Below are 22,638 nucleotides of genomic sequence, written 5' to 3'. Positions count from 1 at the left end.
CCAAGGGACTACCGCCCCCTCAACTTTTTTCCTTTTTTTTTTTTTTAATTTGGCTTAAAGCCTAAGTACACCAGCAGTGCTCAGAGCAGCACATTATCTTCAAATAATCGTGACTTGTTTGGTGATACAAGATTTTATATACAGGAGCATACTTCTAATCAGTCAGGACTGCACTGGGCAAGAATGCGAACATTTAAAATTGTTCATTGAGGAATATCACCTTACTCCTCTTGAGAAAACCTCTGTCATCATTAGTAATATCTTAGATGGTCAATTTCACCCAACTTTTCAGTTGTATAACCCAGGAGGGTATTTTCAAGTTAGCCTACCAAGATAGTCTAAAATTATTATCAAGACATCATCTGTAGAAGTAGGATTCTCAGTATGAGACACAAAGTTTTTGTTGCATTTTTTTGTTGTTGTTGTTTGGGTGTGTTTTTTTTTTTTTTTTTTTAAACAAACACTCCAGGCTTCACAAGAGTTTCAATGACAGAGTTTCAGACAACATCATGTCTTAACACTTGGGTTGAATTTGCATGCTATGTGTGCCTGTGTAGAGCACACACAGCATCTCTTTTTCCACTCACTACAGATGGCAAAAAATTTGAGCCCTCTGAGACACAGACAGAAGAGAGCTAGTAAGCTTTAGTAGGTCACTGACAGGTTCCTTATCAATTTTCTTAGTATTGTACATAAAGCAGACAGCACAGATTCCAAGCCAACTTACAAGTATATGGCCACCTACTGCAACTCAGCTCTGACAAGCACCAACTTAATTAAAAGAAAAATAAATTCAAAAAGCTCTCCCCACTCCAATAGCAATTTAACTTTCCAGATTTTCCCTTTGTTGAAAGATTATGTCACTATATACATTTCAGTAGCTCTATCACAAGAATAATAGTGTCATAATGTCAGCTTGAAGCATCAGCTTCTCAGTGCTATGTGTCAGGGTGTTTCACTGTGTGTATTGATGTGGCAATACTGCTAAGTGTGATTGTGGGAGATATTACAGCCTAGAAGATTAATAATTGTGGTTAGTGGAAAATAGCTTTCAAAAATCCCCGAAACAACACTTTTTCAAATTACAACTATTACTAGCTTTCTAAGGAGTTTTAAATACAGGAGTGAGAAGGAAATAGTAGTAGAGGAAAGAAATGAAATGGAATACTGATTCTTTGCCTTCATTTGTCCTCTCCATAGTGTTCGAATAATACCAAGGGAGATTAAATTTATTCTCCTATCTGCAACATGGGTCTTGTCTGAAAGGGAGCAAACCCAAGGAAAAATAACCAGCATTCCTTACTCCTCTTTCTGAACAATACAACCTTATGCACGTTCAAAGGAGTTAGAATTAAGTAGAACATGCTGAACTTTATCTAGCCGTTCACTGATCAGCTCAAACAGCATTGGTCTTGTATTAGCTTATGACAGGTTCATGGAGAGCCAAAACTGAAAGGATTGAAGGCTTCAATGGAGAAGCTTGAATTGTAAAAATCAAAATTTATACTGAACACAAGGTAATTTCTCTACCAACAGCTTTTTCCTATAAGTAGCAGAAATACAAATAATAAAAACAAAAAAAAATAAAGAAAAGGGGAAAACAAACCTGAATTTTTTCCAAACATATTTCCACAAAAAATAATGTACAAAAGGGACTCCCTACATCCCCTCTGATCCCCAGTTACTTAATTTACAACAGAACTAGTTGACTCAGGGTGAGAAAATTTAATCTGGAGTATACTATGGACAAACCAATCCTGACAGATCTCTATGTAGAAATTAAAGTCATAGATAAGACAAACCACAGTTTTCCATTATTGTAGACAGAAAGCCGTCACACTTAAATCATAAAATTTACCATCACCATTTCAAGAGAAAAGTTGCGGGTTTCTTGCCTCAGCCTTTTATACAAGAAGATCTTGTATAGGTCTTCAGAACTCTCACAATTAAAAAAAGTCAGGGGAGAGTAACTGACACATATCCTAGTGATTTGCTAGAATAAGATAATTTTCATACCTCTTCATCCCATTGTTTTTACTTTTCCTGTAAACTATTGAAGAAAAACTTTTTTTTGCTTCTATCCAGGACCTCTTTTTGATGTCATATTCCTTCCCTCCTAACTCTACCACCCTGAAGCAGAAACAGCTGCAGCAAAGTGCTCATTTGTAAGGCAGTCACCTGGCCTAAGTTCAAGAATTTTAAAGAAGCAAGGAGGAAACTAATGAATGCCACCTGTTCCCACTTCAAAATCCTGATTACAGCCAGGGGAGAAAAGAAAGAGAGCCCCAACAAAGTCAGAGGAAAGCAGTAAAAGCTCTTTCAATATCCACCTGGAGGAAAAAGATTACAAGAAGTAAATGGGGAAAGGTCTTTGTGATCTGGAGCCTGAAGATGGGAGAGTTACAACTATGGAAGGACTGACCTCTCTTCCTCAGCAAAATATTTTAGTTTCTGTATATTCCTGGGGTGATGATACTCCACAGCTGCTGCCTTGTTTTTTTTCAGTTCAATGCAGAACATGCCATTCAAGAGATGGTGTACCAAGCCTATATCCTGAAAATTCCCACTCTAGGCTCACTGATGTGCCCTTGGAGATTTGCCAGGTGACCTGTGCTCCACTGCTCCTCACTCTCAGTATTGAAAGCAATTGCTAAAGAGTCTAAATGTCCACGGAGGCATGGTGATTACAGAGATGGGAATATCTACTTAAAGTAACCCCTGTATAAAATGATGGAGAAATGGCATTAGAAAAATTTGATCCAACCAAAACAATCAGCTGAAAGCAAGGGATTGGTGGGTTAAAAGACTATGAGAAATAAAGCTTCCCACTGCTTTCACAGTACACTGTGTGGTTAGGGCTTCATGACAGTCTCTTTATCTCAATCCCTTTAAGGAGGTGCTTAGGAAATTCATCCAAATGCAAATTTCACATTACTGTCTGAACCTTTAAAAAAAAAAAAAAAAACAAAAAACTACAAACCAAAACAAAAAGCCACCTGTTCATCACTGAAAACATTATATAACAGAAACGAGAATATCACCATCCATAAAGGAAAGAGATTGGTTTGAAAAAGAGATAGCTTCAATGCTACCATGGAATCTACCCTCATTTTCAGAGAGTCAAAATACCATGGGAAAAAGTTTGGGTAGCATCATTCTTTCAGTTTTGGAGATATCTTTGGAGTTTGGGGTTTTCTATTGGGTTTTGGAGGTTTTTTGGTTTGTTCTTGGTAGGGTTTTTGTAGCAGTCTAGGAATAGTGCTAAAATTGGCAAAAAGTACACACACCTGGCACCAGCTTGACTCTATGAGCTAATTATCACCTGATTTTCAAACTACAGTCATCCTTTCTTATGACTAACTCTGCTTCCATTCCTGACAATGCAGAGGAATAAAGACAGAGGATGAAAGGAAAAAAGAGTAGAACATCTTGATGAAACTTTATGGGGAACAAGAAAGGAAATAAATGAGAAAGAATGGAACAGGAGAACTGCAGAAACAGGGAATTGTGGGAAAAAAACACTGAAAAAAGTGAACAGGGAAAACAGAGGAGCTAAATTTAGAAGTGTTGGTCATCAGAGTGCTTATCATTCTACGCAAGTAAATCACAAAATATTTATAAAAAGTATAGGATGTGTGAGACAACAGGTTTCTCTGAGAATTCATGTAAATCACTCTTGGACAACTTTTCTTCAGTGTATATTCAAGCTGTCTTCTTCAGGCACTAAATTGAAGACACTCTGACACCCAACAGGTCTGTAATGTACCTGCATGTTAGAGTGACCAAATTAGGCTCCTTAGAGAAGGTTTTTTATTATTATAGGATAGATTTAGGAGCTTCTGAATGCTGAATGTCTTAGCATACCTATTTAATTGATTCCATCTGGAATCTTGAAGGACAATTCAGTGTTCCTTCAAACTGAACATGAAGTGCAAAGTCAAAAAAAATCCTGCATCATTGGTTCATCTTAAAAATGACTGCATCAGGGCTTTGGAGGAAATGACAAAACAAAACTTTTGCAGAGGAACTTAGTGATTGAACTCCAGAAGGTGACTGGAGTGTCTTGGAGACTTGCCTCCGGGAATCTGACTGAGCACTTGCCATTTCCCAGATAAGTGCAGTAAGTACTGGGCAAGAGACAAGACTTCTGTGGAGCAATTCTTCACTTCTATTGAAAATAGGCTCACTGTGCAGAAAGCTATGCAAGATTTATGGCAGCAGACAGAAGAAGAGTAAAAGCAGGCTTAAGTTTTTCAGCCCTGAATTACAAAACCTGAATAAAGCGCATAAATTCCAGTAAGCAGGAAATGAATGTTCATCTGGTGAACTTTGCACTGAACTGAACACAGCAGTGCATAAAGTCTGACACACAACACAGAGATTTGTCTAGACAATCCCAGTGTGGTTTACTGGCAACTGCACACCCCAGCCAGGAACTGATCCTGAATAAGTTCCTCTTTTCAGACTTCTGAAGCTATTCCCACAGAGAAGGACAAAGAGGAACTTCTGATTACTGATTTCAGACATCAGATATTCCATGGTCCTGCAGAGCACGCCATCTGAATATCTGAGTATCAGATACTCTAATGAGGAAACAGGCAGTCTGATATTGTCTCTAGGTGGAAAGATGTTGTGGAAAGATGACTGGGGGTAAAATCAGAGGAAACTGAGAAGTTATATTCACATTCTAACAGAGCTTACAATGGTATGGAAATTTTAGGGAAAAATACAGTTGCCTCTCCCTGGATAGAACATGGTTGGCAGGCTTGAAACCTGTTCTACGATGATCCCCACACAGCGGGGTTGTTTGTCAGTGTTTCCCATTGTCTTGGGATTTGAGATCCCCCCTCACGATCTCGCCTTTGCTCCCAGCTGCCACAAGGAGCAGCATGTGGGAACAGTCACCATCTTGTCTTTGTCTGGGAAAGCTGCATGGACATCACCTGTAGGGAGCATCCATCATCTTCTTGTCCTGGCTGCCGCATGGAACTAAGTCGAGGGGTAACCATCTTTTTGTGAGAAAAAACACCTGCTCTTTCTGTATACTTTTGTTGTTAATATTGCTGTTGTTGCTGTGCATTTCTTATTCCCTTACTACTTCCTTTCAATAAATTGTGATCCCAAACCAAAATCTCTGCTTTTGTTCTTCCCTTGCCAGAGGAAGAAGAGGGAAGGGAGTGGCTTATGTAGAGTTTGATTTCTGAATGGTGTTTAAACCACTACACAGCTAGAAAGTTCAACTCCCTAATAATATGAGCAGTCAGCCATCTTGCAGGATAGTCCCCTTTAAGAGAGAAGTACAGTAGTAGGAGAAGAGAGGTTGGGAGGCTTATCGCATTGGAAAAAGCAACACCTCTTTAAAAGCAGCAGTGGCAAGAACTGGGCCTTTTAGGTAGACTGACTAGCACATCTTCCTTAAGCCACGTACACAGAATCCCCAAAGAACTCCGAATCTCTAGAGGTAGAGTTTTATACAGCATAGACTAGAAGAAGGCAACTTCTGAGAGAGGCTAAGAACTCAAATCAGCTGGTGGAATAACATGAAAGATTTTGAAAACAAAGGCTGTGTCCTTGTGAGGCAAATCCATACTTTCAATTCAGCAGCTGAGAGAGGCTTTCAACAAACACCACATTTGTCCCCTCTAAGTCTAACACAGGAAAATCTCCTTCTCCCCCTAGGACAACCTCACAGGCTTAGTTTTGGATCTGCTCCTTGCTCTTCTCAAAAGCTTGCAAGCCTATACTCCTTGAGACTATCTACTTGGTATACACACTGAAATTCCAGAAAAGGATCTGAGCTCTGTATATTTGGTTGTGCTGTGAAAAGCTCTCCCTCCATGAGAGGATTTAGTATGACGCAAAACGCAGCACCCAGGTCAAAGCAAACAGTCAGTCATTTAAAAGAATGCTGAAGCACCCACAGACGAAGAAGCTAAACCCTGTGCATAAAAGATACACCATCCTCAAGCCCTGTTACAGCCATCTGTCACAAGTTTACTGAAACAGTGAAAAGCTACTTTTCCTACCTGTGGCTGTGGAGGAGTGCGTTGAAAGCCAATCCATCAGACCAGCTAGTGGTGAAATTGGTAACGTTGACCTGTGGATAATTGCGAGTCGATTGACGGACCCAGCTCAGCAGAATCATCTCACTGTTTGTCTGCTGCAGTCCAGCCATGATGTTTTTCATTACATCTTTGACCTGCAATAAAAGACAGAATTTGATCGATGATTGAACTTATTAAAAGCTGACTATTTCTTTTTTTGACATGAAAAACCTTCAGTTGCCTAGATTACAACCTTAAAAACTCCTAAGTAATTAAAGAACACATTTGTTTTCACAATGTAATGACAGCAATCAATTCTGAATGCTTAAAGACAGCTATTGACATGCACTGAATGCATTCCTCCCTGTGCCCCAGGTGAAGCAGGGACAGAGAAGACACATCTGTTATCTCACTTGTGGGAAGCGAGTTCATTCAAATTATTTCTCCTTGTGGTTTTCTTTGATCTGGAAATATATCCTTAGTTAATATGATACATTACAGTAAAAGTTGATAAAATAATGAAAAGCACTCTTCTCTCATTGACGGAGTTGAAATAGTACTGAGGCAAAATAAATGTGCTCAGTACACAGTAGATAATGTTTCTGACTTAAAGGTGCAAACTATATTTGCATACATGCAAAATGGATGAAAAGTCAATTTCATTGCATGCATTAAAAGAGTATTGTATATGTTTCAATTTTATCGGTTTAATGAAGTTAATATGCCTTTTTCACTAGCAAGAGTTTACCAATCTACAGTTATTATTTTACAAAAAGCCTAAAGGCTTTTATAATATTTATAATTTTGACATAATGCAGTAGATTTTTTTATTTCCAATCAATTTCTTTACTAGTGAAGGATCACATAAAACTTCTATTAAGAATTATTTACCTGTACAGTAACACCTTTTAAATCATTGCTTTCTCCATATATCTTTTAGAATAACAGTTCTTTTAAAATATTCCCTAAGCTATAATTTAACTATAAAGTTGCTTATTGCTTCTTATTCACTTAGGGAATATTGCATTCCATTATCATTTTCCCCTTGAATTGCAGCCATTATCAGTCAGTCAAAGAATAACATTGAGGGCAGGTGCTACTTTATGATAAAGGGTGGACCACTTTAAAACTGTAAAAATTGTAAGATAATATGCAGAAGCTGTAATCTGAAAGAACAGTCAACAACAACAACAAAAGTTAATTACCATGATATTGTAGAAAAAACAGAAATAACCTTTTACTGTTGGGTATGGTAAGTTGCTCACTAGTTTCACAGTAATTAATTCAATCATTTTGCTTCTGTGAAGATATGAATTTCTGAAATAATATCTTGGGTTTGCATCTCAGATGCCCAAAGAGTATCAGTGCCTTTAATTTTCCTTTTGTGACTTATGTATTGTCCTGGGGTGATTTTATGATAATATTGTATTTCCCTATTGTCTGCTTTATGCCCAGAAATGGGTTCCACAGCTTTAAGCTGGATCCAGGAGAGGAGGGAGAGAAGCTGGGTGAATTCTTCAGCACAGTTTGTGTTCAAGGACTCACACACACTTCCCCGTGTTCTCACTGCTGCAGAGGCAAGGGAGCACCTTCCTGCTTTTAGCCAGCCTGGTAGCTGAGGCAAGAACTTTTTCCTGGGACTGTGGCTTCTTCTTCTTCTTCTGGAGCTGTTCAGCTTTGTTCCAGTCCGAAACACCAGAACCTCGCCAGGAGCCCCACGCCGCGGCCAGATGGGAGGCTCTGGGGCGCCGCACCCTCGCTCTGGAGGACCTCGGGAGAAGCCAAGCAAGACTCTAAAAGTCCACCTTCTTTCTCCACAACGAGAAGGTTTATTATCTAACATTTTTCCTTTTTTTTTCTCCTTTGTGCCTGTGTGCACCTTGCTTGTTAAATAAACAGAGGTTTTTTCACTTTCCTCCAAGAAATTCCTTCGGTACTTCTGGGGGAGGGGCTGCCGAAATCAGCCTTCCATTAGAGGACACGTTAATCTCAGGATGTTTCCTCCTAATTTGTCTCAAACCCAAACAGGTATAAACTTTACTTTACATGTTATGAGTTTCTAAGATGGGAGGAGAAATTCATCCTCACTAGATTTCATGGGATATGTTCCTGACTTTAGTCTTAGACTGTAATTTGTACAAATGAAAATCAATATAAATTCTGTCAGATAAGAACAGAAACTTTTTATAGTTGCCTCCATTTCTGTCAGGAGACAGAAAATAAAGTGTAAGAAAATTAGGAAATACAGTCTTTATTTTTTTCTTTATATGTCTGAGTGGGTGTTTCTTGTCAATATTCTTATTGTCTTCATTATTGAGAGGTGCCGAAGTAGATATACATAATGTAGCAAGAAGCTGAGATTTGGTCTCTGTATTCCCAGGCAAAAGACCCCTTCACTACTATAAAAATATAAAATCCTGGTGTTTTCATTAATCTGGATGCTAAAAAGAAAATTTTTGGAATTAGCATCTATTGCACCAAACAAACAATATGAAAGACTAGAAAATACTGAAGTTATAGTTAAAAAGACCTGTCCAAGCTAAGGTTTCATTGCTCATTTTGGGTTTTATCACATGCTTATATTTACAAATGAAGATTTTCCTGAATACTATAAGCAAACTGTAACTTTATAAAAATGCAACACACATTTGCATTAAAGGATAGCTGAATGAATGCAGGAACACCATATTTAGAAATATAAAGGTTTATAACATACAGAAATGATTATGTGTTTGAGCTGATATCAAAGAGAAAGGAGCTATGTCTATGAACAGAGAAGATTAGACACAATTAGAAAAAAAATGGGCCATCAGGAAGACAATTATTCAGAAGAATCCAGGCCATCGTTTTCCTTTAGATCTAAAGAGATGAATCCAAACCCAGCATTTATTTTTGCTTTTCAGTAAATGAATACAAAACAGTTTCAATCTCACCTTGTTGAATTAAATATGCTTGCAATAGATAAAGTTTTACTCTCTTTTTCCTGCATTTCTTTGCAACAGTGAAGACTGTTAAATTTATGATTTTTTTTTTTGCTACCTCCTAGGGAAAGTCAGATATTTAAAATAACAGAGTAAAAAAAAAAAAAAAAAAAAAAAAAATTCATCCTGGATGCTGAGGCCACTTCCTCTTCAATGAGAATTGGTGGATAACTCTACTTCTACAACTGGAGCCACCTTGTCCTCCTGAGTGTTCTGAGGGGCATTGTCATCCCACCCCACCTGGAACCTTGGCAGCACCATGCCACACCACTGCAGGCACAGCACCACGCTGTCTGCAGGATGCCTGGGTCCTGAAGAAAGGTCTGTGCCTGAGCACAGAAGTGCTGGCTGACATTTGGTGAGACAGAAGCTTTTTGAAGGCTGCTTGGTTAAGATGTACTGCTGGGAAAGTGGCACACAGAGATGTGTTCATGACAGCCTGAAGAGCTTTTAGGTAGACAAACTCCCTTTGCATCCAGGCTCAAAAACTACAGCTATTTCAAAGTGTCTCTGCCTCATGCTGTCAGGTGATGAGTTGACCTCTGATACTCATTTCTTTGTTACCTCTCCTTTCTAATGCAGTTTATCCTGGCAGGACACAAAGCTTTCGGGTGCAGGAAACTCTGACTTCCACAGAACAGATATACTTGCTCTTCCTGGGGAATGGACACATATATGGCAATAAGAAAAGATTAAATTTTGATAGAAGAGAGGGAAAGGACAATACAGACATCACCAAGATGGTTTCTGAAATGCCAGGCTGCCAAAAGGAGATCTGTGGACAGAATGGGAGCACTGCTATTCTTGTCACCACATGAAGAAAGTGTCCAAAAGTAGCACAGCCAGCCCTGGCTCACAGCAGCGAACCTTTGATCTTCCCACTGCATGACCATGTCCTGGAATCTGGGCATGTGTTGCTGTGTGTGTAAGATGACAAGGAACACAGCATGATCTCAGGCTCAAACTACATCTCTTTCACCTAAAACCAACACTCAGGCATGTAACATTTTGTAAGATTGGCACTAGGCTTCAGGATGCCAGACCCTAGAATAGAGGGAGGGAAGAAGATAATCTAAAAGAAAACCATTCTCAAAGCAAGAACTTTTCGTTTTTCTTAATAAAAGAGGAACCTTACATCTCCCTGACAGAATAACTTAACATTTTTTACTTGCTATATTTAAGGTATTCTGACTGCATAGATCACATTTTTATAGCTAGAACCATTAAACTCTTTCCAAGTACATTTGAAAGAACACTTTTAAGGACATTTTCATAGATATTCAAGACACCTATCAAAGTAAAGGATATTCTTTGTTCATTGATTCAAGGTGGATTGACAGAAGCGTTTCATTTCTATAACTGAAAATCAAAATTAAGTGAAATGGTAGTTTGTATTAAAATACTGATGTGCACAATAACCCTTATGTTTTTAATTAGTCTCCAAATGAGGCTGACAGGCTGTTGAAATGCTCCCCTCTGAAATATTTTCTTTTTGTATATATGCATTCTTTTGTGATTTTTCCCAGAGAGAGTCAAGATTTGGGCCAAAAATTTTTGCTACAGGGTTTCTTTCAGGCTTCACATGAAAATAAGTTCACTCTTAAAAACATAACTAAACAATTTATACACTGCCTTACAGAATGTTAAGAGAAAACTCTTAAGAGAGTTTGTAAAATATAGCAGCTCAGAAATTAACAGTTTTGCTCTGTTTTTACTTAAATGTTAACGCTGCAGTGAGGCTGGGATCACAGAGCTGAGAGAAAGAGGGCAGCAGCTTCAAGGAAATAAGAGTCTGATGGATTTAGTACCATAAAGAGCTTTGGCAGCAGGTGCTCAACTCAGTATGATGGTTCAGTTTCGGGAAAACTTTTAACAATAATCTGAAAAAACAGGCTAGATAAGAAAGGACACAATCATCTCAGGGGATACAGAAAGCCATGATATTTCCACTGCACAGAGATGAGAGTGGAAACAATGTGTCAAATCCTGTCTGCTGCAGTGCCTCTACCACCTCTACTGCTGATATCCATTTGGATTGGTACTGACATTATTCCTTTCATGCACCTTTCTTCTACCATCTCTTTTTTTTCTATTATTTTTACACAAAGAGATTAACATTTTTGTAAGAGACCATCATGTTGTCATATATAAATACAGGTGTGTCTCTATGTGGTCCTGGCTGCAGGATGTGAAATTGGAAAAGCTTCTTGCCTGTTCACCTACAACAACACAAGTGTCCACACAAACAATAATCTCATATATTTTCTTCTTGTTGTTGTTTTTTGTTTTAGATGTAGACAGATAAAATTCCTCTAAGTGACTCTTCTCAGGGTCTGCAAAAGCAGGATGGCAGCAACAAACACAAACTACACAAGCATGCACTAAATCAAGCACCCTGTGTAGTCCTATTTATTTGTTTTCAGGCCTTTTCACAGACTACAAATAAATATAGTAGTCTCGGTATTTTACCCAGCTGTAGGCAACTGGAAGAGAAGTTTGGTGGCCCTGACACTGTATGAACAACTTATCATGTTTCCAGCTGCTTCTTGCCAGGGACAATCTGTGATAGGCAAACTGGAACCAACAGGAAGAAGAATTTCTTAAGAAATTTAGAGCCGTGTTTCACCATCAGTTCTGTCAGTATGTAAGATTGTACCTGCCTATAAACAGGGCAGAACAATCACAAACATATTCTAGATCATGCAATTAACTTCAAAACTTGAAAGAAAATCTGGGAAATAGCAAAGACTTTCTCCACAGAGCTGTAAATAAGCAAATTTACTTTGAACGCTTCCAGTACTTTGAGGAAAATAGGCAGCAAATGAATGGCTCCCGAGTGTGGCTTCTCTTCCTTTTTTTAAGGAGAAAAGCCCAAATATAAATCTGTTATTACATTATTTTTTAAAAAAAATATTCATCATTAAGCAACAGCAACAGGATTATTATTTAATAATGGCTTCTTGCTGCCAATCAGGTTTTAGTTACTCTTTAGAAAAAAACCTAAAATTGAACTCTAGCCAAATTAGAATCTTATTTACAAAAATTTGAATAAAAAGAGAAGGCCAGAAGATGCAGATCACTTTCAGTAGTTCACAACTAGAACAAACTGAAACACAGTGATGCCAAACTGATTTTTGCCTTTTTACTTCTATATATTCTTACATATTTGTACCTCTGTAGCCTATTATTGTATAACTACATAGATTGATAGCTAGCATTTCACCTTCTCTGTTAGACAGAAAGACAAAATACATTCCCAAAGGCCCCAGTCTGGGGATCAAGATTAAATCCTCTGGGAACCAAGGTTAAAACAACATGTTTAGACATAAACATTTGTTTTCCCATAAACAAAGTTTAGCTAGTACCTAAAGGCAGAGGGGGACATAGGGCTCTGGAAAAGGGTGGAACCAAGGGGGGGAATTACTTTGTTACTTGTCCTTCTAATTGGGAATTCCTGCCAATTATGCTAATTTGCTAAACTTATAAAACTGTATTCACACTTTGTGGGATGGGCATTTTTCCATACTTGTCCCTGGAGGTCTCCAGTTAAAGACCAGCTTTTATATTACCTCCTACACGAATATTGTCTCCAAAGGGTGTTGTTTCATTTCTAGATCTTTAAGGCATCACAGAACTGCAAGTATAGACTAAACATGGACTGAATCATTATGACTATGCTGACAGAGTCACACTATAAAACACTGCTTTGTAAATATGATCCTTGGATTTTTCATCCATGGGTAATTCAAGCTGAAGCCATGGGTACCATCGCAGCTGCCATCACAGTTATCACTAGGCTTAAGATGAAGCTTGAAACGAATCACTTTTGCACTGAAAACAAAGGGGTTTTTGTTTTTGACATGTCTGCTGTCAAAAATCTCATCAGGCTGCACCAGAACCTCTGTCTTCCATGTGTCTGTGCAAGTGCATGTTAAGAGGAATGGTGGGAACAATTGAAAAGAAATCAGTAAGTACACAGCTAGTACTAAAGCACACCTTTAACACTTTGCTTCATGACAAAATATGAAGAAAACAAAATATTAACACGAATACTCATCTCAGTCCATAATTTACACAAGTTAAAACACAGTGATTCAAGGATTATTGGTAAAAGTTGCATAGCTAGGTATCATATTCCATCTGCTCTTAATAAGTAATTAGGAAAAATTTTATGCAATTAGACCAGGAATATTGAAACAGGAGGCAAAGGAAGAAGTGAGTTAACTATTTGCAGCTTTTCTCTGTTGCTGTTGTCCTGTAAAATTAGAATAAAAATATTCCCTCCTTGGATGAATGATACGTATCTGATTTTTGGTAGGACTGTTTAGTTTTTAAAGACTTTTAAGCTTTGTTTCCTACCACCTTTTCTTGTTATTCTATGAAAAACTTGTGGATTATTGCTTGAGGAACACAGTCAACACTAATGGACAGACTCCTAGCTGAGATTCATACAAACACATGGATTCAGAGCATCTAGATGCTAGATCTTTTTGAATTTTGATTTTACTGCTATCTCAGAATTTGTTTAGTTAAGTGCCCTCATCTACCATGCTGGTTTTTATGAGATCCATACCACAAACCCCCCTTTCTCTCTAAAGAGAAAGGAAGCTAAATGAGCCACATCTGTTTCAAGAAATAGTCAGTCTAGCAGCTTTTTAGTGTTCTAAAAATAATTCTTGGCAGGATGGGTCAGCAGCAAAAAGCAACAGATGTGATTATTTCATTAAAATCTAAAAGTCACTCTTTCTAAGATACTAAAAAGAAAAGTGACTATGAGATCTATGTATCCACATTGGCTTTGTCTATCCATTTTTGTTAGGATAATTGTTACATATAATCATGTTACAATATCTGACTCTGATATTACAGTCAAAAAAGTTTCTGCTAATCCTGTAAAGACTATTTTATCTGCTTAATATTTTCAATATTCTTGATAATATGTATGCAGACTGCCATAACACTTTCTGATTTACCACATTGGAATGCCTATGTTTACTTTCTAGGTTGTTGCTGGATAATAATGGGGAAAAGATCAGTGGAATAAAGGTATTTCATGGAAAGTAAGGAGCAGTGCCACTCACCTGCCAGTGGAGGATTATATTCCAGATCAAACCAAGGGTCAGCTTATGATTTCCGTCCACAATGTCTGAGCTCCCTATATTTACCAAATCAACCTATCACAGGAACAAAAAAATAATTGTAAAAGATTAATAACAAGCATAAGAGATTGGAGGGAGATGAAGGCATAGGCTAAGGTAAATCTCCCACTTGCTTTCTGTTGTTCCATAAACTTAAAACTCACATTTTATAAATGGCACAATTAATGTTCTGGAAAAAATCCAGCAGTGATCTGGAGTCCCAATTATTCCAGTTATAGCATGTTGTGAAACATATAATTTAAAGTAATAGTTGTATTAACTCAAATACCTTTTAAATTAAGCTTCTACAATTACAAATCACACAGACAGAAAAACTCCTGCACTCTGCTTTATACTACCTTACATAATATAATTTTCTGGAAGTAACACACACACCTCTAGACACTGTAAGAACCTACAAACCCAAGGCATTACATATTTAGATTAAAACAGAATTGATTTTTCCTTAATTAAATTCTAAAATGTATAAGGAAATACACAGGATGTGTTCTGGCATACAGATAAAGCAGTGATTGTGATCCAAGCAAGTCTTTTCCACAATTGTTCACCCAGTAATGTTGTTTTCCATAATTATCTCATGAATTTGCAATTTCATAATGCATCAGTATTCACCATCCTGGAATATTCTTTCCTCCACATGTGAAACGACACATCACCCCCCCCCCCCCCCCCCCCCCCCCCCCCGCCATTATTTGTGCTATCTGAATAAGGAAGCCAAACTCAGGGTTATGAATGCAAGACTGTAAGCTGTCCTGCATATTTGGATAGAACTATGACTCCAAAATTGGCATCATCGCTGTTTCATAGATGCAAGTTTTCATGGTGGAACTGATGGGTTTTTATGGCAAAGTACCCCATTCCTTCACAAACTACATTCTGCACATCTCTACTGCACTTCTGAAGTTATTTGAAGTCACATCTGCAAACTGACTGAAGTTTTACATGCTCAAAACAGGCTGCTATACTTTCGTTTTTTTTTTTTTTTTTTTTTCAATGCATCTATGTATAGGTCATTTTTACAAACCAGAAATTAAATATTTTATCAAGAACTTTAAAACTCTCAAAGAGCTCCTCTCTTTAAGAATTCCACATTTTGTACTAAAAGTATATGAGACTGGCAATTTATTCTAACCAACAATGTCCTGGAACATTTCCCAAATGGAACTTAGCCTTTATATACTAAATTTTAAATGGAGTTCCATGCAGGAAGGGACACCCTACAAAGTTTATATGGGCACTGCCTGCATATTCTACAGGTAAATCCTCCATCCATTTTTGCAAGTGGAAGCCTGAATACACAGGGATCACATCTGTTTTACTGAAGCAGAAGAACATTGCCCAGTTTGCCACAGGGAGGTCTAAACATGATTTGAGACAATCTCCCACCCCTCATGTCCCCCATGCTCCCCCCTCAACACTCTCACTTTTATATGGGAACAGAAAAACCTGTGAAACAGACTGACTGGAAGCAGCAGCATTTTTCAATGTTACCACCCAGATGACTACAGAACCTCACAGCAAAAATGGAACACACCAGCAGAAAAATCTAGACTACTAACAGGCTTTAGTTCACTTTAGAACCATTGATTTTGCATTCCTGAAGTCCCACAGAAATCACTCATCAAATTATTGAAGGTTAAGGAAACTGTTTCAGAGGCAGGTCTTTCTACTTCATATTGACAAGATACAGCATATCTTTACATATACTATCCTAATTTTTATACAGTTTACAAGGTTTTCATTACATGAGTATGATGGCCACTGGATGACCACTTCACATTCTAAAACAATGTTTTTTCTTCTATCATCTAAAATTGCAATACTCTCTGTTTTCTTCCCAGATTTGAAAGGGACTATTATTGTGTTCTGGAAACTGAATGGAAAAGCACACCAGTGGATTTAGCTGATAGGTATTAAATACTTCAAAAAACATTTTCTATGATCATTTGTAACCAGGTATGCAATCAAAATCTTCTTGTGTAATGTGAAATAATGTATTGATTATTTTTTTTCTCCAATAATGTCAAATGTTGCAGATTTTCAACAATTAAAAGCTTTTTCGTCTCTATTTTTACATTAAATTCCATTAAATAAAAAGAAAAATCAAGCTGGAGGTCTTTACGTCAGTCTTATAAGGTCACTTTCATTTATGTACAAATCTTTAGATGGATTACCTTAGATTTATAAAACCAATAACTTTATTCAGCGCTTGAACTCAAGCATTAGTGACCTCCTGCAGCTATCAAGAAATCCAATATAATATATAGCATAGAATACATTATCTTTGTTCTGACACCTCTTACTGTTAAGTTTAAGCAAGTGTTATAGTTTATTTGAATTTAACTCTCTTGAGGAGAGTTATGATAAAATTAGTTGGCCAGAGGAAATGTCTGCTAAAATTATGGGTCTGTCAGAATGCCTGCATAAGGAAGATAATATGAGAATGATGCACAGAATACTGGCTTGAAAAATCAATCTTTACAAAGTAGAATTGAAAGTGATATTGATATGATTAGTGTTTTGAATCATGAGGGACAGATGCCTTTGAAACTTAACAAAAAAAAATTATTGTAGGAAAAGCCTCAGGTTTTCAGACTTCATAATTTTTAGAGATTTTGAGTAAGTATTTTGATAGGCAGTATCTTGTAACCAGCTATGGATGACTTCTTCTATTTAACTTTTGAAAATTTATTTTAAACACCATTCATTAGAATAAAATCGTGCAGGTAGATCTGTCTTCAGAAAGCATCTGTTATAGATGTATTATCCAAAATTTGCTGGAAGAGGATTTTAAACTCCTTAAAACACATTTTACCCCACTGCTGAATGACAACATATCCAAGTCAGAGTAATAAAAACTGCTTTGACTCCAGTACTTTTACACTATAGAGCAAAGGTGTTTGATTCAACACCTAATAAGCATTTTGTGTGCTGTCTACAGGCTGTTCTGAGCATGTCTGGCTGAATACTTACATTATTTCTCTGCAAAATGTGGATTGCTTTGTTGACATTGTTCAGAGCATGAACTCTTGTGGAGCCCTTTTCTTTTGCCTACAAAGGAAGAAAACCAAACTTGACTGTCCAAAATCAGAATCTTGAGTACACTATATGTAACACAAATCTTATATTATGTCTGTAGTTTTCTGTTGACATATTAGCATACATTGGGCTTATGCAGCTTCTCAACATGAAATAAAGTCAATTGTGAAACAAACTGGATCCACAGTTAGAAGGTAATTTGTTACCTTGACATTTTTCAGGGAAGGAATCATTGAAATGCATATAAAATTAGATAATTCCAGATTCTTTTTATCATGATTAGTTGCCTTCTGCATGGCACAATTTAGGAACATTGCTATGGCAACTAAACAGATAAGCATCAGTTTGTTTAATATTTATGTACAAGTATATTGTCTCTGGATTTTGATTCTCAATCTCCCAGCCTTCTAATGAGAAAGTTTCAGGGAAAGATGCCAAATTTACAAAGCCCAACCAGGAACACAAGAGAAGACATTAAAAAGTGTGTATGACTGTGTCACTTTAGAATTTCCAGGTCAATAAAAGCAAGCAGTTCTCTCTTTTCAGACAAGTACAATTCCAATAGATTCACCAGATGCATAACAATAGAAAAAAATTCTAATTCTACACATTAAATTCTATTCCAGCTAAAATCTAGATACCTAAGTGAACTCTGCCTCAGTTTTGTTTCTCTGTGCCACAATCAATAAGCGTATAAAACAAGGTAGAATATTTTCATTTCAAGTATATGCCTAGCAAAGTGTTAATGTCTAATACAACTCTCAGTCACAATGTTTCCTCAATTTCAAATGAAACTGAAAACTATTTAGACTCCTAAAAACAGTTTCCACAGGTCCTCATCAGTGGCAGAAGTCAGTGAATATCACCTACTACAATTATCACGACATTAAGACTTCAATACACAGTAAATGAGTTAAAAAACACATACAAGTTTTTGGCCTGTAAGGCATTCCAGGAGCTCCAGAAGTCTTCGTCCATCTCGAAAATCATTAAAAAGGTCTTCAATGTAACGTCTTCCAAACTGAAATGAAACAATGGCTCTGGTTAGTTCCAATGCCAAAAATAATAATTAAAAAAAGACCAGAAAACTGTAAGAAGCCAGTGTCAGAATAAATATGAAATGTATAACACAAGTAAAAGTAAAAGATGAAAATACATTTAAACTCACAAAATTCTTTCACATACATCTCTTAAACAGGGTCTTGCTGTTTAAGAGAGATTGATGCTTACTTCAAGTACATGCCATTATTTCAAACAAATAAGCCAGAACGAAACACTAATATATCTAGAAAACAAAGAAGACTTAGCAATTAAGGTGCAAATCAGAAAGGAAAAAAAACAGGAAAAATAATTTGGAAAAAAATCCCAAGGAAACAAACAAACCAAAAAAAACCCCAAACACACAGGAAGTCATATAAAAGTTAAGTGCCTAGTAGGTGCTCCATGTGTCAGAAAGAAACTTGGAAGTACACAGAGAGAGATGAGTCAGACTTATTCTAGTCAGGATCTCATAAATATATCTATGTTAATAGGGCATGGAATTGTACTGGAACGTGGCCTCACTTCTGTAAGTGGCTGACAGACAACTCATATTTTGTACTCAGTATCAGTGAAAGCTGAAAGGAAATACTTGGGATTTTCCCCCATGTGACAGTGTTAAAAAGATTCACTCTTTCTAAAATTCAAACCAAGTTTCTGATCTCATACTTTGACTAATGCATGCAATATTAAAAATATAAACATATAATTTTTTATAGTCTAGTCACTGAGCAAGTTTTATGTGCACCTATGATTTTTTAGATTTTTTTGTATGAGAGCTGTTGAGAACAGCTGTTGAGAAAAGCAGTGATTATTTTGTGCAGTGCAAAATAGTTTCACATATCCACATTTTTTCTAATTTTTGAAGTTTGACAGATGCTTTGATTGAGAGGAAGTATCTGTATTTTAACTTTCTAGAATTGACTCTATGCTGACCTACATTGCACCTCTTCCACATTTACCACAGAGCAATGTAAAATTGGGAATCCATATCATACAGAAAACATTTGCTTTCCTATCAGCAATGCTGTTCTGGTACTCACTGCAACACTCATTAGAGCTAGCTGGGAATTTCATGAAAGACATATCTTGTTAGAAAGTACCAATTCCTTTGGGAGGTTACTTAAACAGAGGACAGAATTAGGGAAAGTATCCAGTGCTGAACTAATTTTTCCACATTGATACATATTAATGAGTACTGCACAGACTTCAGTGCTATTAGCTACTCTGCCATGACCTTTCTCTCTGACTGCTCTTCTGAGGCAAAAGTTCCTTTCAATGCCTTCATTTTTTGGTATGGTCTTGTTTCTGTTTCACGGAACAAACAAATCCACAATGTCACAAAATTTCTACAGCAGTAGGAATCACTGTTTTCTAGACAGTTTTCCTACCGTGCACAACTCAATCCAACTAAGCTAATTTTTATTTAACACACATGATGCCACTTTATTAACTAAAATATCTGAAAACCAGTACTGAACAGCTTCACATATGATTTACTCATGCTGCTCAACACCTTGAATTATCTGTTTAAGTAATAATACCCAGCAACTCTATTTCCTGCCTCACATGTACGAGAAATAGTTTTAGAAAAATGTTTTAAACTATGGTATGAAAAATCATGTGCCATTATGTGAGTCAAGTCTTGTACAGAATTCCTGCAGTTGTAGGACAAATTTAAAATTAAAACATGCAACTAAATCAGAGACCTTATTTTGTTCCCTAATCTTGCAGAACAAAAGTCATTTTTGCGGAGGGGAAACACAAGATCTATGCACTTTAAGGGAGCTTTTTCACATTCTTTAGGAAGTTGGAGTGATCAATAGGCCCTTCTGTAACACTATGAAAGAGCTGTGCCCATAATGCTACTGAATCTCTCTGAGAATATGAGCACAATGACACTTTGACAATGAAATATAATTATACTGGTTTGTATCCTACAGGAAAAATAGAACTAGCCTTCATAACTACCTGTGTCTCTGTCTTTCCTCTGTTTTGCAGCATTTAAGCTATTCATAATGTTTATGTTCCAACCAATCTAGGCAGTCAAGAATTCTGCTTAACAAATAATATGTTGTTTTGTTTGGTTTTTTATTTTGTAAAGCTTTTAGAAAGAAAACAAAGACACAGCACAGTAGCATCCACAGCAGGACATATTAATTACAAACGTATTACAAGTAAGCCTTAAACCAAAAGTTCCATTGATTTTTTTAGGGTCTTGGAAGTATACCTTCCATTAATCACAACTAAAAATACACTAAGGCACCCTACATATATCATTGTAAACCAGAAGAAGGGTGCTGTTTTTCTGGCAATGGGGTAATTATGTCTTCTTCCTCAAACAGATTGAATGTCTTCACTGGATTGGCACTGCAGTAAGTCTTGAGATACAAAGGGCTCAAAGTTGCATCAGGTAAATTTATCATGTCATTGGAAAGTGCCTGTTAACTCGAACCTTTGAAAACTATAAAAAACCAAACATGGCTAGTCAATGGCTTGCCAAACAAATGTCTACTCATTTGTTATACATTCTTGCTGAAAATAACCTTTTTAAAAAGCTTTTTTGGGTTGTGACCTAAAACCACTGCCTTTTACCTAAGAGGTATGAAAATGTTCAGAAGACTCTCCTCCACCATTTGTTATGCCTGTTGATTTGTTAGTCACCCTATATTACAAACTTATCCAAAACCTGAATTTAAAAAATTCCCAAATAAGCTGCAAGCTGAATTGTTTGTTCTCAGTTAACTGTCCTTCTTCAAAACCACAGTGATGGAAGAGATGGGGGAGACAAGAGAGAGTGCAAAACAGAGGAAGGACTGAAGATACTGGATGGAAACCACAAAGTGACTTTTCACCAGAAGCAGAAATTCCTTTCTAGAAGTAGAACAAAAGTAAAATCTAAGACAGGACTTTATTAAAATCTTAATGACTAGAAAGATTAGGGATTTAAGTATATGACAGTTTTATATATTATTTTTACATACTTAGTGCTAAATAGAGATTAAAACACAAACTTTCTTGGTTTAGCTGACAGGGGTGTTGGCTGCAACTGCTGATCTTTATACAACACCAGAGGACCTGAAGGAAATCCAAGTAATTTATTTTAAAAGGAAACCACTCAAAAATCTGATATGTCGGGGAAAACAAGATTCCTGTTTTATCATGGATCAAATTCACCCTCCAATTTAAATAATGACTGAGGAAAGGAATTCACAAATTACATTGGTATGGAAAAAAACCAACTACCATACACTACACCATGGTCACAAGCCTTAAAATTAGTCTTAGAATTATGGGGTACTGTACAACTAACATGTGAGGAAAATGTGGAATTTGATGTAGGGTTTCCCCCCAGGTGCTGTAAGGGATTGAAAAATACTTAAGAGTATTCCATGTAATAACTCAACTGCATGTATATATTCTAGAATGCTCTGAATATTAAGTAGGCTGAAATGGTATCTCCAACATTTTCCAAACTCAGACAGCAAGTGAAACAATTTTATGCCAAAGAACATTACCTAAAAACACAAAAGCTGCTGAAATAGATTTTAAAAAAATTAAAATCAGGAAATTGACTGAAATCAAGTGTTAATAGATACCTGTAGCTGCAATTTTTTTTTTGGTTTGGATACCAAAAAAGTATCTCAAAACATCAGGCTTTATCCTACTTATCTCACTGCTGTCTACTTTCATTGTCATTCCTGTGCTCATTCCAAAGACTCTATAATAGACCTCACTGTCCCTATGTAAATTTTACAAATAAATTTTATCAAACAACTAAATTATTTAATCAGCTCATTCATCACTTACATTATGGAGGAAGTTAATATTGTGGGAAGTATTACATAAGAAGCTGGTATTCTATGAAAAGCTCTCTATTCAGAGCTACGTGCAAGCCAGTAATTATTAAAGAAATACAGAGAACGTCATGAAATAATTAAAAAAATAACTTGTCCAGAGAAGGCATAAAGACATCTGTTCATGAACATTGGCTCTCCAATGAGTTAAAGCTAAAAAAAATTCTGATTAGCATAAAACTGTTAGCAGTTACATTTTGGAATAAATTAGCACTAATTACCTAATAAATTAGGCAATTCTTCATTAAAGGAAAGTGGAGCAAAGGGAAAGGAAGTAGGAAGGGAAGAGTTGGGAAAAGAGGGCAAAGCAAAGGAAGAGATGATGATTAAGAACAAATGTTGAGGTTTAAGCGGGGCCATGTAGAGGACATGAGGAAGTGGGATTGAAGACATACCTCAAGCCTAGAGGCCCAGATGTGGGAAGGGCAGGGAAAAGCAATCACAGATGGAAGTTCTTTAAGGAAAGTTGTTGCTCCAGTTTCCAGCGGACAGTTTCCCAGGGAGAATGGAAGGGCTGATT

The 22,638-nt window shown here is 36.8% G+C and overlaps 1 protein-coding gene across 1 annotated transcript in view; it reads right to left on the bottom strand.

The window, feature by feature from the left end:
- The window catches only part of DMD (dystrophin), an 896,220-nt gene that overhangs the window by 793,777 nt on the left and 79,805 nt on the right, over positions 1-22,638 (bottom strand). The window contains exons 2-5 of the mRNA XM_017733467.1: positions 18,152-18,244; positions 17,158-17,235; positions 14,107-14,199; positions 6,027-6,199 (exon numbers count right to left, since the gene is read on the bottom strand). Of these exons, the coding sequence (XP_017588956.1) occupies positions 6,027-6,187 (161 nt within the window). The 5' untranslated portion in view covers positions 6,188-6,199; positions 14,107-14,199; positions 17,158-17,235; positions 18,152-18,244. The remainder of the gene's footprint in view (positions 1-6,026; positions 6,200-14,106; positions 14,200-17,157; positions 17,236-18,151; positions 18,245-22,638) is intronic.

Source organism: Corvus brachyrhynchos, unplaced genomic scaffold (genome assembly GCF_000691975.1).
Source record: "Corvus brachyrhynchos isolate BGI_N302 unplaced genomic scaffold, ASM69197v1 scaffold34, whole genome shotgun sequence".
NCBI lineage: Eukaryota > Metazoa > Chordata > Aves > Passeriformes > Corvidae > Corvus > Corvus brachyrhynchos.
This window is presented reverse-complemented; position numbering and strand designations above follow the sequence as displayed.